This window comes from Oculina patagonica, chromosome 6 (genome assembly GCF_052425735.1).
Source record: "Oculina patagonica isolate OP01 chromosome 6, crgOcupat, whole genome shotgun sequence".
In the NCBI taxonomy this organism is placed as follows: Eukaryota; Metazoa; Cnidaria; class Anthozoa; order Scleractinia; family Oculinidae; genus Oculina; species Oculina patagonica.
The window spans coordinates 19,390,349-19,407,394 of record NC_135763.1 but is presented as its reverse complement, the minus strand read 5'-3'; the positions used below and the strand labels follow the sequence as shown (position 1 = coordinate 19,407,394).

The 17,046-nt window shown below is 36.3% G+C and overlaps 2 protein-coding genes across 3 annotated transcripts in view; one reads left to right on the top strand and one right to left on the bottom strand.

Annotated features, from left to right (window-relative positions):
- Positions 1 to 10,734, top strand: part of LOC144657495 (uncharacterized) — a 43,441-nt gene extending 32,707 nt beyond the window's left edge. The window contains exon 2 of the mRNA XM_078517838.1: positions 8,794 to 10,734. Within this exon, the coding sequence (XP_078373964.1) occupies positions 8,794 to 10,032 (1,239 nt within the window). The 3' untranslated portion in view covers positions 10,033 to 10,734. The remainder of the gene's footprint in view (positions 1 to 8,793) is intronic.
- A 613-nt stretch (positions 10,735 to 11,347) lies between these two features.
- LOC144657512 (uncharacterized) lies at positions 11,348 to 15,657 on the bottom strand. Of its 2 annotated transcripts, none has more exons than XM_078517873.1 (4): positions 15,529 to 15,657; positions 13,659 to 13,909; positions 13,447 to 13,561; positions 11,348 to 12,661 (listed from the first exon to the last, which is right to left on the bottom strand). In XM_078517873.1, exons 1-4 carry the CDS (start codon positions 15,635 to 15,637, stop codon positions 12,198 to 12,200), a joined length of 939 nt encoding a protein of 312 aa, XP_078373999.1. In that variant the 5' UTR covers positions 15,638 to 15,657; the 3' UTR covers positions 11,348 to 12,197. The 2 variants fall into 2 exon arrangements, with proteins under 2 accessions (XP_078373999.1, XP_078374000.1); XM_078517874.1 differs by having other exon boundaries at positions 13,659 to 13,828.
- Between the last annotated feature and the right edge of the window lie 1,389 nt (positions 15,658 to 17,046).

Genomic DNA, 17,046 nt, shown 5'->3' with positions numbered 1-17,046 from the left:
GATTTTTAAAGTTTAAATTCATGAAAATAAGCTCGGTTTACAATGGAAAAAGAGCTCTACAAATGGACATTAAGTGTAAAAATTGCTTTGGTCAAAGTGTCTGACTCGTGCACCATCGAAATAAATTATAAACTACAGTAGAACCCGTGATAACTCGAACTCGGATCTGACTAGAACAACCCCGCTAACTCGAACTATGAACTTTTGTTTATCTTGGTCAAATTTACCCAGATTACTCGAATTCTGGTTCTTGCAACTCGCCACTGATGCCCATTGAAATATTCTACCAGCTCTTTTTGTCTTGTATTTAAATTTAAACACTAAAACAAACACTGTAGCAGATTTAATTTTAATTGAACAACGAACAGATATTCGTATTTGACAGTCATGTTCCACTCCATAAAAATGTTTGATCGTGTGAGAGTTTCTTATATTAGGAAATAAATTTTATTTGCACTGTACTGTACACTAAAATGCTTGCAATCAGTAAAAAAAAACAATTATCAACATGGAAAATTGAATATTCAGTCTACCCCGATAACTCGAAACCCCGAAAACTCCAACTGTTTTTCGATTCCCTTCTATTTAGAGTTCGAGTTGTCGGACCGGTTCTACTGTATCACAAGCTGGCGACCGGCAAACAGTGCTAGAAATTGTTTCGGGTATCATTGATAATGAACAATGACGAAAAAAATATAATGTCAGTGGAGCAACCAGAGGAAAAAACTTAACGAAATATCACTGAATGGCGACGTTCACACATTGACTAAGTGGTACGCTCGCGTCTCACTGTGATGGTTTGGCGCCAATTTTCACATTCATTGACGTCATGCCCCCCCGCAGATTGCTGTTCCAATTCACGTTTGGCTGTTCAACTTGCAGTTTGTATTTTTGGTGGTTTCGGTGCCAGACCATTCGCTGTCACGCTGAACCATGCAACTCATTGACGCTAGACTATTTGGTGAAAAGCTGTTCCAATAATGCATCACTAAGCTGCTGGAAACTAAACCAAACCATTTTGTGATATGCTATACCATTTAACGCAAGGCTATACCGTTTCATGCTACGCTAGACCATTTGATGTCATGCTACGCTATTTCACACAACGCTGTGTCATTTGATGTCACGCTAGACCGTTCAAAAATAGGCTGTGCTGTTGCAACATTGAATGCTAGCCCATTTTTGGTTTCCCTAGACCATTTCTCTTTATCTTATACTGTTTTACAAGCAAGAGCTAAGCTACTCCCATTTAGGCTAGTTTATTTCACAATGTCATGATCTAATTCGACACAGGCGCCTACACCGTTCATAACTTGGCTAAACAATTTCTTTATTGGCTATACCACTCTGCAACTGATCCCTAGACCATTCATATGTTTACTGATCTATTTGAAATCCTTGTATTTTTGGTGGTAACGGCCGCCCATAAACATTTTAATCAAATACTGTAAATGGTCACCGCTGGAACATGGAGTCTAAACATAGCCAAATTCATATTTATTAGTCAAGAAACATATCTAACCAAGATGATAAAAATCAGTCAAAATGAATTTAAAGTGGCTTTGCACAGTTTTTATTGCCTGTGTGTCATTTATCTTTTTTTTTTGTGGAAACTGTTCATATGAAAGAGGGTTTTGTTAGTGTTGTCCAACTGAACTACATTTTTATAATCAACAGTATGACAACTACAACAATTGCTTATAGATGAAATTGATTCTGTTAATCAATACATCAGATATTTTTTTTTTGGTTGCAAGAACATTTATTGAACAAATCACAACTTAAATAAACAAAACACGGCTTAAATTACATTCAGTTATTAGTTACAGCCAAAACATTAATAAAGAATAAGAAATAATTAAAACACAAGATGCACAAATTTCAAATGAGTGCTTCAAATTATATCCTGGGAAGTTCTTTTTTTTTACATGATTAGCCAGAAAAATTGTACATACCGGTACATGTATATAATACAAGTTTGTTTTTCTACTTACATGATGACTTACATAACAGTTTTTAACTTACTTACTGCCTAGTTAATAGTACATTCATAGGAAATTTATGGCTAGCTTACATTTTATTTAAAAGATGATTTGTGATTTGCATGTACTCTTTTCAATAGATACAGTGTAGTTTACTTTTAAAGAAATACATGTAGTACTATTTTTGTTCTCTTGAAGCGGAGTAGATGTAAATACTTGGTGATTATTATGTAGAGGTTCAAACCTAGTTTTTGGTTGGTTCAAGTCAATACCACCAGTGAGAAATACTTTGCCAGAAGGCTTTTATGTGCGGGCAGGAAAGAAAAATATGATGTAAAGTTTGTTTTTGATCACAAAGATGACATTTGTCTTGTTAAATGATTGTCTCTCTGAAAAGAGTTGCATTGGTTGGCAAGATGTGATGTAAAATTTTGAATTTAAATATAGCGAGCCCAATATTCTTGGTCATTTTAAAAGTTCTGCCGTAGAAGGTACAAATTTCAGCCCAACAAGGAGGCTAGAAGCCGATCCCAGGGGGGTACTTTGGCTTGTAAATGACGGGGATGATCGAATGGAGGCAAAATTCAGGACCCAAAAAAATCCCTGAACCAAAAATAACCCCCCCCCCCCAAAAAAAAAAAAAAAAATCCCTTGTCAAATTACCTAAATTGTCAGGAGGTGCAATAAAATAACACAAAGAACGCTCGTTTTGTTTATTCATCATACCATAAATACGCCAAGGCACATAAGTTCGTTTTTAATACCCAAAAAATCCCCTAATCCCCTATCTAAATCAAGATACCCATAAAATACTTGCCAAATTTTCCTACCCAAAAAAATCCCGGAATCGAAAATTTCAAACCCAAAAAAATCCTACGATCATCCCCGTCATTAACAAGCCGGAGTACCCCCCCCCCCCCCCTGGGAAGCTGATTAATATGAAAGCTTGTTTTAAGGAATTTTCTCTGCATATTCAAAGCCAGTGGGTGCATTTGAGTTAAATTCTTTTAAAAAGCAGATCCAGTTTTGGGGGATAGAGTTGTATAGGCCATAATAAGTAAGAAAATTTGTTTTGATTGTGAATGTCCAGCAAAAGTCATGAAATGTTAGGAAGTTGTTTTCATAGAAAATGTCTTTGATTCTGGAATTTTGGAACAGTCTCTTGACAACAAAAAACGCTAAGTGATTTACATCAGGAAGTTTAAAGTAACTGTTATAAAAGTAAAATGCAGATCAGGTGTAATATACAGACTACTGGTAAGAGAAAACAGAAGAGTAAGTTTTCTGCAAAGCAATATTTTCAGTATTGTTTGTTATGAAACAATTTTACTGGGTAGGGTTTGATAAAGGTTTCTCAACACAATGACAACATGACTCGTCTACTGTTAAATCTCCCTGGTCATCAGATTTCTTCACAGCTGGGCAAAAGTAAGTACCGGTAGGTGATGGGAGGGGATGGGTGGTAAGACAGACATTGGAGATCTAACTCAGAGATGTAATTCTTATTGAAGACATACAGTAAAACTGGAGAAGTGATTGCTTGTTACTTGCAGTGGAAAAAACTCATAACCTGGCAAAGCAGAGCAGGATGTTGATCTTTTTTTTTTTTTTTTTTTAATTCATTCACAAAAACAATAACACTTATTACACGAAAAGAAACTACGTAAAATATTACTTACATTAACAACATACAAGAAAGAAAAATTAAATAAATAAATAAAAGAGCGACTCCTCTGCCTAAAAAGGTTTCCTTTTGCCTATTATTACATCAGTTCATTATTATTATTTTTTAACAAATATTATACGCAATAGCTACTTCATATAGTTCAGTTTGATTAACAGCAGTTACTAATAATTAATATTTAATCCTAAATGTTATTTATAGTCAATAGTTGATAATAATTGATAATAATTGGTGCAGAAAGATATCCTAGATAAGTAATATAAAACAAAAAATGTATATCTATCCCTCAAATGCACTTTGGCCTTGGTTCGCTTAAAGAAGGTTAATATACGAGAGAGTTTTTTTTTTTATTTTTTTTATTTTTTTTTGGCAAAAGAGACTACGTAATGTCGAGAAGTGGAAGTAAAAGATTCCATTTCTTAGAGGTAGTATCTAGGTTGTTGGACTCTATATGAAACTGCGATTTAAGGGACATAAGAAAAGTTGTTAAAACCGGGATCTTCTTGTTGACTCTGCAGCTCCATATATAATGTCTTGCTAGAAGAAAGCAGAAATTTAATTGAAGTGAAAACTTGGTGGTGTCTGGTCTCAGACCCAGATATATGGCGGCGTGTTTTGGATAGTCTATCGTTATTAGGTTAACCTGTTTAAGTTTTTCAGTCAAAGTTTCCCAAAAGGTTGCTACTATTGTACAGTTCCAGAACAGGTGGATCAGGTTTTCGGGATGGTTGGTACAAAAAGAGCAGTTTGGGTCCTGCTTTATATCAATTTTTGTTAGGAAAAGGTTCGTTGGTAAAATACGATGAAGAAATCTGAATTGGAAGTTTACGAGTTTTGTGCTTTTTGTGCAACTAGCTGCCAGACAATAGGCACTAGTCCAGTCAGCAGAACATCTTTCATTAGATTTGATACTGTCGTTCCATTTCTCTTGGCATCTTAAAGGTGCGGTTCTTTTGGAAGAGAGGAGCTTCTGGTACACAACTCTGTTCGCTTTATCGTTCTTAATAAAAGTCTCGGAGAAGGTATTGGGATTTTCTGTGCTACAAGATTCTTTGCCAAGACAGTTAGAATTGTAATGGTGCCGAAGGGCTGAAATAAGGCCTAGATACTTTATAGGTTGTATTCGTATATTGTAAGTGCTGATAAGATCTGCAAGAGGGAGAAAACTGCGCGAGTCCGTCATTAACTGGCCTACCTTAGTAATTCCATGCAGGAAAAGATGTTTGTAGAAAACCGGTCTGTTTTCGATTCTAATTAGTGAATTATGCCATATGTGTTGTTCCAGAAATTGCTGCTCGGTTTTGATTTTGTCATCAAAGTTAGCCTCTGACCATATTTCTAAAATTTCTTGTAGAAAAGGGTCTTGGACCGATTTCGACTTTGAAATGTCACGTTTATGTAAGTTGCATCTGAAGACTAGTTTGCCGCCATACTTCCCAAGTTCAAGTTTGGTAAAAGAAACAATGTCAACCATTTTTAAACCTCCGTTTTTATAGTCGTTTATCATGACACTTCGCTTAATCTTATCACCCTTATTGTCCCAAAGGAAGCTGTAGAAGAGATCGTTTACTTCTTTGATAATTTTATGATTTGTCGCCAAAGGGGCTAGAATGTACGTAAGTTGAGATGCTGCTAGACTTTTGATTACTTGGATTTTGCCGAGTAACGTTAGCCGGCGATATTTCCAATTGCTTAAAATGTTTCTAATTTTGTCCGTTTTTTCCCTATAATTTATGTTTAATGTGATGCTAGGATCAGTAGAAAGCCAGACGCCGAGGGCCTTAACTTTCTTTTCTGGCCATTTAAAGTTCTTCTCAGGAAAAAGTTTTTCCTTATTTCCCACCATTGATCCAATCCATAGAGCTTCGGTCTTTTTGCTGTTAAGTCTGAGACCAGACATACTTCCAAAAGTTTCGATCGTCCTAAGTGTGGCGGATAATGACTCCCTAGTGCCGTTAAGAATGAAGGTTGTGTCGTCTGCGTACTGGCTTATTTTGATTTCTGAGTTGTTTACATGTATTCCTTTTATGCTCTTGTTCGATCTGATTGCTTTAGCTAAGATTTCAGCAGATAATATAAATAGATAAGGCGAAAGAGGGCAACCTTGCCTAACGCCCCTTTGTTTTCGGAAAAAACAGCTCCCCCAGCCATTGTTTAAGACACAGCTTTCGATGTTATTGTAAAATGTTTGGAACCAGCTTATCAGAGAAGGGCCAAACCCAAAATACTGGAGCGTGCGCTCAATAAAAGACCATTCAAGCGAGTCGAAGGCCTTTTCAAAATCTATAAAAAGCAATAGCCCTGGGATATTTTTTTGGGAAGCATGGTTAATGATGTTATCTATCAATCTTATGTTTTCTTCAATAAATCGACCCTTTAGGTAACCCGTCTGGTCGTTGTTGATAATTTTTTGGATAACCGATTTTATTCGATTTGCGATAGCTTTTGCGGCTATTTTGTAGTCGCAGTTAAGGAGAGTCAGTGGCCTCCAATTCTTAATTAAATGTGGTTCTGCGTCTTTTTTTGGTATGAGTTTAATGATTCCGCGTCTTTGTGTGATCGAAAGGCTTCCTTCATCATACAAATAGGATGTTGATCTTGCTCCCCTTACAGGAACAGCAAGCCCAATGATGCAGATGAGAAACATTTATCATAGTCCAGTAAAGCATTTCTCAGTAATCAGAGTGAAATCAAAATGATGCCAAAATCCATTGGCATGGCAATGTCAAAGTAGGCCAGAGATACCCTATTTTCAGCCATTCAAGGCTAATAAGTTAACTACTTGTAGAGAGTTCTTGTTTATGATATACATGTATGTTTCTCTAATTGAGGAAAAAAACGTTCTTTTTTGCACAAACTTTAAAAATATTCTGTATGTAGTGTTCAGAGCTACCTAAAATATAACATTGCATTGCACCCTACATGTACCTACAGTTTTTGAACAATCTTACCAATTAGACAAGAACATGTCAAAAACAAGATCTTTCACCATGTAGTTTTTAAGTTATTACATGTAGCCTCAAGAGGTCATAAAGGAGTATCTTTTGGCCACAGTGCCCTCAATTTGTTCATTATCTAAGTAAACCGTATACAAATTTGAACAAAAAGTGTTCTTTAACAATATTGGTGTAGCTGTGATAGAACACGAAAGACAGGCATGTCTAAACCTAAAACTACAACGATCAGGAATAAATAATATGGCAACAACATTAGATTATTAAACTGAGTGAATGATCTCGAAGTATGTTACAGTCTAATAGGTACATGTATTGTAAAAGCTCTATTAAACCCTGGGGGAGGGGTGGGGCCGGGGTTGCTTATTTATTTTCAAGACATTTTGAAAGGGAAGGGTCCTTATTAGAGAGCTGGGGGAAGGGGGCAGGCTTATTTCAACGCACAAATCAGGTAGTTTACATATAAAAGAAATAATTAAAAGTGGACTTTTCTATGTTTGAGTGCTTTTTAGTAACATTTCTCAGGGAAGGGTAGGCTTAACAAAAAGTGGGGCTTATTAAAAAAAAATTGAACTTCCGGATGGGGGCTTAAAAGAGACTAGGAGCTTAATAAAGCTTTTATGGTATATGAACAGCTTTACCAAATTTAAATAAAGTTGCTGGGTGTTATTGATCAGGCTCCCAAAGATTATGAATATAATATATTTTATGTATTGTCCGAAGACTGGTTCTCGCTAGCGTTAGGAAGCATTAGAAAGCTAGACATTATTAGAGTACTGTAGGACATTTTCAATAAGGACAGTAGGGACATATATGTGTATAAAGATTTTATCTGTACATGTAGATCATTATAAGTGATTTAAAAGTTGGTTCGCACACAGGAAGTTTGGAGAGTACGAAAGAGACATAACAAGCTTCTTGAGTGCTCTCCAAACTTCCCAAGTGGTTTCATAAATCGATACACGCACAGCTTAAAGCATGAACCAATTCTTTTACAGTAGAACCCCGATATAACGATATGCCAAGGGAGCAGTAAAATATATCGTTATATCGAGGTATCGTTATATCGAAACTCCCGATATAACGATATGACCGTGTAATAGCCGAAAATATCGTTTTATCGGGGTAAAACTAACATGTACTTTTTCACTGGATACAGAGGTTTAGAATAAAGTATCATTTTTGTATACCATCGTACAAAGCTGTTATCAGAAACGTTCGAGATTACTCGATTACTGTTATGCTACTGGATTAAGTTCGATATTTTGCTTAAATTGTGACTGTGTACTGATAATATCGTAATATCGGGGAAGATTTTCCGTTCGGTACGCTAAATTCTCATCGTTATATCGAAGATCGTTTTATCGGGGTTTTGTCCCATACATTTTACTGTAACTTTTGCCGGGAATATTCATCGTTAAATCGGGAATATCGTTATATCGAGGATCGTTACATGTATATCGGGGTTCCACTGTATAATAGTATAGCAGCTACAAAGTTGTTCGTGAATCTCAGAATGTTTGCCGTTGTATGCTAACGATTAAGAATCTTCTATTTTACTGTGAAGACTATCGGAAAGTGAGCGACGGGAACTCGCAGCTAACAAAACTCGACAGAGCTAAAAATAATGCAACTGCAGACGTCATCTTCTGTACGCACGGCCGTGCGTATGTTGTGTTATACGCCATGATGGCTTTTAAGCTATCATGGTGCAAACAGTATAACCTGGTTTTAATGTTTGATGTTAGAAACATGTGGACAGTTTGCCCTGTAGGTGTGGTGATCCTGACAGAGACATTTGTACTTGCAAAAATGATATCTGCTTTACGACTGTGACACTAGTTTGTAAATGAAGTGAAAAAAGCAAGAGAACCCATTTTTTTATGTGGTTCTCCTAAAGATTGTTTTGATGCTGAGAAATGACGTGTTTCTGTTGTAGGTCAAATTAGTTTCAGATTAAATTCGTTTCCAACCTACGTAGGTTGGACTGTTTCAACTTGAATATAACACTCTTACAATGACATATTAAAATACCCATTTATTATTTTAACTTGTTTTCAGTGACATAAGAGTGTTATCTTCAGATTAAAACATATTTAACCTGAAAACCAATATGGGCTACCACATTTCCATCACCAGTAGCTTGACGCTGTGTATGTCTTTTCTTTTGTAGAGCCAAAGCGCAATGCACGACAAGAGCGTCGTTTCACCTGGCAATCTGAAGAAACGTGCAACAGCTAAATCGAAAGAGACACCGTTTAAATGTATTCACTGTTTCAAGTGTTTCAGCACTGCAGGAAATCTCAAAACTCATGAAATGATACACAGAAACGAAAAGCCTTTTAAATGTAACCACTGCGACAAGTCTTTTAATCAGCAAGCAAGTTTACAACGTCACATAAGAACACACACTGGAGAGAAACCTTTTGATTGTAAACAATGTGGCAAGTGTTTTCGGCATGTGGAAACTCTGCGTCAGCACGTACGAACTCATACAGGAGAGAAGCCGTTTGAATGCAAACATTGTGGCAAGTGTTTTGGACATTCCACGGCCTTTCGAGTACATCAAAGAATACATACAGGAGAGAGGCCTTTTAAATGTAAGGAGTGTGGCAAGTGTTTTAAGCAGTCAGGGCAGCTACACCTGCATCAGCAAATGCATGCAGGGTTGAAGCCTTTTGAATGTGACCACTGTGGCAAGTGTTTTTATTTGGCCGGAAATCTAAAGCAACATAAAAGAGTGCACACAGGAGAACGGCCTTTTGAATGTTACGTGTGTGGCAGGTGTTTTGGTCACAGAACAAGTTTAAAGTTACATGAAAGAATCCACACAGGAGAGAAACCTTATGGATGCAACCATTGTGGCAAGTGTTTCGGTCGATCTAAATATTTGAAGCGACATGAAAAAACTCACAGCACGGGCAAGCCATCCAAGCGGCGTGGAAAGCATTTGAACTCCTTCCCTAATAGAACTACATGTATTAACTCGGGAAAAACTCCTTTAGAATGCCAACAGTGTTACAAGTGTTTCAGCACTGCAGGAAATCTCAAAAAACATGAAATGATACACAGAAACGAAAAGCCTTTTAAGTGTAACCAGTGTGACAAATGCTTCAATCAGCAAGCAAGTCTAACGCGTCATATAAGAACACACACTGGAGAGAAGCCTTTTCAATGTAACCAGTGTGGCAAGTGTTTCCGGCATGTGGAAACTCTGCGCCAGCACGTACGAACACACACAGGCGAGAAGCCGTTTGAATGCGAACAGTGTGGCAGGTGGTTTAGACAATCCACGGCTCTCCGAGTACATCAAAGAATACATACAGGAGAGATGCCTTTTAAATGCAAGGAGTGTGGCAAGTGTTTTAGGCAGTCAGGGCTGCTCCATCTGCATCTAAGAGTGCACACATGACAGAAGGAAAGCCTTTTGATTGTTACCACTGTGGCAAGCGTTTTAGCAAATCTGAAGATCTGAAGAGACGTACAGTCATAAACGCACAACTCGGAGATACCTCGGAAGATTAGAAATCAGTGAACCTCCTTCAGAAAAAAACATGCGTGATCAATTATTTATTTAACTAATCAGGCTTCACGACGCGCAATGAAGACGTGGCAATGAAATGTTGCACCAAAAAAACTTTGCCAAACCAGACGTGCACAATGTGTAGTTTACGACGAATGGCAAAATATTTAAGTTGCGTAAATAGATAGATATGTGGTTGTGGAAAATGTTGCAGTACTTTTTTTTTAGTCTTGATAGGGCTGTTCGTCGTGTTCTTGTTCGTTTTTTAGCGTTTTGATAGGGTTGTGCATTGAACAATTAGCTTCTGTATTAGTTCAAACGTTTACACCACAACATTTTACGAAGCAAATATTATGACAACATATTTACCTCAAGGCATTGCTTCACTATACAGAACACTTGAACTTACACTACCACTGATGACGACCGTACGGTCGAAAACGTTTTGGTTTTTAGATCTTGAATTACATTTTAGCCTTTATTATACACAAAATTTAATACCACGATTTTGTAAAACCCGATATAATTATTCATTTTACAATGTACATTGAGTCTGCAAAGTAAAAAAAAAAAAAAAAAAAAATTAGCCTTTGTTTACAGATAGAAACCGTCAATAGCCCAATTTGGATATTTTAAAATTCAGCCTAAAACAATAGACATCACTACGAGGCTCCGGGGAATAAACCCCACAAACTCTATAGTTTAGTCCTCGGAGCCTCGTAGTGAGGTCTATTGTTTATGCTGAATTTTAATATATCGAAATTGGGCTATTCCCTCCCCTTCCTCTAGTGATAATTCTTTCTCGAAAATAACACTTCCCCTCCACTTCAATCAATATTTTTAATAGAGCAATAGAACAATGGCATTTCTACCGCCTGTAAATACAGTATCCGTATTCTGGAGCACGATTCGCATTTTGTGCCGTTGCTGTGTGCTCAGAGATTTTCGAGGTTCATTTAACGGCCACTGTCAGTAAAACAATGACTAGGAAGGGATGATAACCGTCTTACCAGGGACAACTTCTCTCTATACAAACAGGCCCTTAGGAAGTTAGGAGAGCACTGATAAAGTTGGAGTTGTTCTGTTTTCTCATCATCCATCAACTTTCCACATGCATACATCTACAAAACTAACTTGGATCGCATAACTATTCTTTCAGTCCCATAACAAACAAAAGACCAAAGAAAACTAAAAAATACGATAATCAAATACAAGAAAAAAGTTTAATAACACACGTTTAGAAGATTACAAATAACAGTTGGAAATGGAGCTGTAAGTTAGCTATAGCTGTAATATCAAACTATTCCTAATTTGTTTACATGTACAATTCCAATGTTGACAAGAAATCTCGACATAAGTATTGATGAAAAACTACCCACGATTACTAATATGACTAGTATCAATTACATGTACATACTAAAAAGACGTCAGACCTAGCAGGCACAATAGCTATACTAACTTAAGTTTGATGTTTTATCTTTAACCGAAAAAAGTAACTACTTTACAACGATATATCCTGTATTTCACCTATTTTAATATTTGTGAAAAACAATTGTTATATCGAAAATCCCTCAAAAGGTAAAAAAAAAAAAAAAGATCATCCCACCACTTCTAAACCTTCGAAAATCTACGAAACCTTTAAAAACATTACTTTTTCGAGCTAAATACTTTTGTTTAGCCTTTTAAAATAATTACAAAGAAATATACTACCACAGACATTCAATGATTACTTTTTAGAAAAGTAAACATCTACAATGGTATAACACGGGATTCGCAATGGGGCTACACATAAAAATAATGTCGTACGAAAAAGATTTTTTTAAATTTTACATGAAAGCCACTTGGAGGTATCGTAATGTGCAGAGATGAGGCAAGAAAAAACTCAGCGAAATACTTGCCAGACAAAAGAAAAGTGAACGAAAACAAAAACCACAGGCAAGTGTTTTCTCTACTTTCTTACCCTACTCAGTTCTTTGCAGCAAAAATATAATATAGCATTACTTCTTTTCCTATTGGATTCAGTAAGGTTCGCTTTTTATTTTCAGCTCTTCAATTCAGTTGTCATCGTACAAAGCATAAACGTCAGTACATGTCTCACCACTGTTATTATTCTCGGAATGATTTGCCAAGTCCTGTGAATACCATATTTGGAACTGTTGGCCAACTGATACAGTAAGCGAAATGGGAAGATAATTAAATACAAGAGTTTCGGAGTTAACATCAGCTGTATCAAGGTGATATCCATATGCTGGTGTATTACTAACTAAAACGTATTCTGCTAGTGGAAGGACAGTTCTGTTCATATAGGTTATCAAAGTCATAAGATTATTCATTCCAAACTTCATATTTAAGCAGCCCCAATAGGTTGATGCGTGCTGTTCGTTGCACTGCAAGGAACCACTTATATGAACGAGTTTAAAAGTGTGGATTTGTCCCTTTTCTTGGATTACAAAAGCCCCATAGTTGTCATCTTTAGCTCCAAAGCAGGCAGGTTCAATGTTGATCTTTTTCCAGTTATCTGAAAAGAATTTTGTTTAGGTTCTTGTTAATAACAGTCCTTCTATTTTTTTTATTCAGCTTTTAGGGTGGAAAAGAACTTTAACTGCAAGGGTGTTTAATTTATAGTGTTCAAGTGGTAACCCTATTCATAAACTGCTGTCATTTGTTTTCAACGTTTGGAATGTTATTTTGAGAGACGAAACTACTCCAAGTTTAAAAATAAACAAATAAATAGGTAAAAAAAAAATGGATGAACGACTGAACGGAAAACCAAACGAATGAACGAAGAAACCAACGAAGAAACAAATAATATAAATGACCGAACGAGCGAACGATTAAACGAACGAGCAAACTTAAGAGTTAACCAACCAACCAACCAACGAACGAACGAATTCGTAACGAGCGAACGAACGAACGAGAGAACAAACCGAAGAACAAACGAACGAACGAGAACGTCCTTTAGAGCTTTTTATCCATAGTCGTCCATTGGGTTATATCCTAAACCTCGATAGGAACACAGTACTAGCACGAGCTATTGACGTAACTTATGATGACACGAGCAGAGAGAGTTTATTTTGTGATAATTGCATTGTAAAATGAGCAATTTTCCTCTTTTTTATCGCCGTGTTTTTTAAAAGCAACAAACTATTTCTCTGTGTCACTATCGAGCTCCAGAAAAGCTAGAGGGGTTTGGGAGAACTCGAAAAAGCTGTGTCAGCACTTGTCTGCCGCTCGCTCTCCCATGGCAATTCTTGTTCTCCCAAACTTTCACTAATGCACGGCTTCTTTATCATAAATTTTTACCTTTTTCGCATTGTTCTCCTGTGTAACCAGGCTTGCAATCACACAAATATCTCTTGTCTGTAAATCCATTCAGGCAAGTTCCATTATGACTGCAGGGGCTACTGGAGCACGGATTCTGGAACATGGAAGGTAATGAATATATTGAATGATTTCTCTCAACGTTGCCTACTCTTCTAAAAAAACTAAAATTATTTTCCACTTCTAGTGTATACCTCGGTACTTCTGTAGACAAAGCCTTCTCGCGGTATAAGATCATCAGGGTGTTGAGTGTTGTCAGAATCACTAAGTTCGCACACCCTTCTGTCATTTATCGGTGGACCAAGGTTGAATGACACACAGCGACTTTCCATCGTACAAAGATCTTTACAAGATGCATATATTCCTATGGAAAGGTTTTTCAATATGTGACCTTGAAGAGCAAAGCCTTGAATTGGTGGGGTAAACTTGAGGTGACGGCATAGATCTGTAATGTTGAGGACAAAAAAATATAGTGTAGTTAAAATACTGCCTTCATGTGAACAGAACGGTATCAGAAAAATTATAGTTAATTTGAGAAAGAAATTGGGGCACCTTACCTTAGAAGACTAAGATTTCACCTTGAAACAATAGAGCCTTTTGTTTTCGGAGGGACGAAAATGCTGTCTTTTTATCGATTTTTAGGTATTAAGGGAAACGCTACTTGCTGGAAATTGTGAAAGGAATCTTAATTCTTTTTAACAGAGTTATTTCAAAGTGTTTATTCAACGGAGTTTATTGGAAAAGGTATGTTGTAAATTCGGGAAAAACTCTGTTACCTAACATTTTTGCAGCTTTGAGTATTTAGCTAAAAAATCTAAACAGAAGATAACTTTTACGGTGGCAAAATTGCTATAAGAAAGAAGTTTATAAGTGAAGCTTCTGTTATGACTGTTTAAGGAAGTCACGTTTAAATTATCCCAAATAAATTCGGTTTCACAAAAGGTGAGACGTGGGAAAGTTATATATGTTGATATAATAAATCGAACAGGTATAAGCTGCTCCTAAAATATTAATTTACTCTTAAATTTTTGCCAATGACAAGACATATAAACAAAATTGTGTGGATTTTTTTTACTTGTTTATGGTTTAGTTATTTCTTCATTTTTTATGAATAAAAAACAAGCCGCTGGGTTTCTTTAATGTTTTTTTTATGAGCACAACAATACAGTTGATAATGTTTACATAAATAAGATCCTTTGTCCAAAGATCTTGAAGATTGCTATTAAATTGTTACACTTATTGTGTCTTTTGTCAGTTGCGTTTTATTTTGTGTCCATCCCGTAGCCTGGTTTAGATTAAATTTTTCTCCCATTAATTTTAAACTAAATTCTTGTGTGTCAAAGTCCGCAACAAATTTTACAGAGAATGAAAACACAACAGGACATTTGAAGCAAACCTATACTCTTAAATTTGATGAGTAAAATAAATTAAATCAGTTCGCCAGGTGTCTTAATTTTGGACTGTGAATATCTCATAAAAGATTCTGAATCAAGGTTCGACCTTCCCTTTCTTCTTTAAAAAAAATATTTTATTTTGCGCTTGCATCGTTCTAGAAGAAAACTCTACGATTAAAATATTTAAGCTTGTAGCTTGTCTTAAGCAAACCATACTTCTGGTAAATGTTTTTTCCCTCCATAGCCAAACTAATAATAAAATAATACAAGTTGAAAAGAGAAGTTTCGCAGCTGCCAAGCTTACGTTAACTTTCAGTCTATAGAGTTATTTTCTTTCATTATCTCCTTTTTATGATGACCTACATAACTGTTTTAAATCATAAGGCTTTGCTATACTTTTCCCAAAAACCGGCGCAGTAGATTATTATTATTGAATTATTGTTTATATTAGCACAAGAACGTTCTGATTTCTCTCTAGTCGAGCTTTTTAATTATAATTCAGTTTGAAAAGTACTTAATCTGTGCTTGCATTTTAATTTTTACAAAAGTAGTTATCAGCCATGATGAGAAAAACTGAAATCTAACTGTCTTAAAAGCGGTTTCTTCTCCCATAGCATCGACAAGTTTACTTGGAACAGTGTGATGTATAACAAAAAATAACCAAACTTACCTCGCACACTCTGGCAATTTCCATTTGTAACCAACACTAGAAATAAAAGGAAACCAACTGGGAACCTCCAGAGGCTTTTGGAATAGATCAGAACACGAACGATCTTCATACCTAAAGCTTTAGAAAGGTTTATGCACAAAGCAATGAATTTTGAAAGTCCGAAATGAAATAAATAATTTAAAAGCTCCAGAATTTATCTCACTGTCAATCACGCAACGTATCAAAAGTAAACTTTGTATTGTCTGTAAACATTCCTTTTAAATTGCGTATAAAAATAAACAATTACCTACAAGGATTTTTCCTATAGATGGAAAACGTTGAAGACTGCGCTCGACCCTAGTGTCCCATATGCATCAGGCTGGAGCTTACCCGGTTTTCAGAAGCATGAAGCCACTGACTGGGAGTAGTTCTACTCCTTCTTGGAAAGGGATGCTAGTCCATCGTAGGGCTACCCCAGCATTAAATTCGCCGACACCCATTTATTCACCTGGGTGGAGAGAGGCACTATGAGAATAGGGTGTCTTGCCGAAGAACACTGACGCAATGCCCCGGTTAGGGTTCGAACCCGGACCGCTCATGCGAACAGCAATCCATTATGCCTCCGCGCTTCCTTATACAAAATGACTGGGAACCTCCAGAGGATTTTGGAATAGATCAAACCACGAACGACCTTCAAACTTAAAAACCTTTTAAAACGTACAAGCAGTGAAGCAATGAATTCAGAAAGTCCGAAATGAAATGAAATGCGTAGTACTAACCGCAACTTCAGTTTTTGTATTATAAAGCACTGTCTCTACAGTAGTCCAATTTCGATTTATTAAAAATCTTCCCTGGGTCTGACGCTTTGTGGAATGACAAACAAAACAAAACAGCTATTTATTCATCCCTGTACCAAAATGTAATTTTTGTTTAATCTTAAAGTCTCTCGAGTTAAAGTTTGAAAATTATATTGAAACAGTATTCATTTATATGCTCCTTCACTTGATCGATAAACAAACTGTGAGGGTAAAGTGTCCAAGAACCCAAGAGCACAGCATAAAGGCAAAGTTTGGATGGAACGCCCAACTCAACCTTTAAGTCAGAAGTATAATGCACTAACCATGTAGCCTGAACTTCATATGAATTCCTCTGGTTGAGCGCCCCCGAAAAAAAAGACTTTTTCTCGGGAGCGCGCAACCGAAGGAAGACGTCTAACATTCAGGCAACTACTCACAAGCCTTACCGTCATATTCTTTAATAACATAATAATAACATAAGACAGGATAATTATGCCACTGATATAAGGTGTATTTGTTTAAAAAACAAAACACCACATACAGGATCGAACTACGCATTTGTTTATAGACATAGAAACGACACACCGAACTGAAGGATGTATGGTGTCAACGAAACAAGAGACCAAAATGGAAGATTAGGTAAGTGTCTGCATCTTTATTAAAATAACTCAGTAATTGTCTACTCAGAAAAAGCTTTTTTATTCCGTCATTCATGTTTGCCACAATACCAGTAAATACATAT

Coding starts and splice junctions, on each gene's coding strand:
- LOC144657512 (XM_078517873.1), bottom strand. CDS start 15,637: ATGAAGATCGTTCGTGTTCTGATCTATTCCAAAAGCCTCTGGAGGTTC. Junction 13,562..13,658: donor TTGTCTACAGAAGTACCGAG/GTATACACTAGA, acceptor TCCATGTTCCAG/AATCCGTGCTCCAGTAGCCC. Junction 12,662..13,446: donor AGGAGAACAATGCGAAAAAG/GTAAAAATTTAT, acceptor AATTCTTTTCAG/ATAACTGGAAAAAGATCAAC.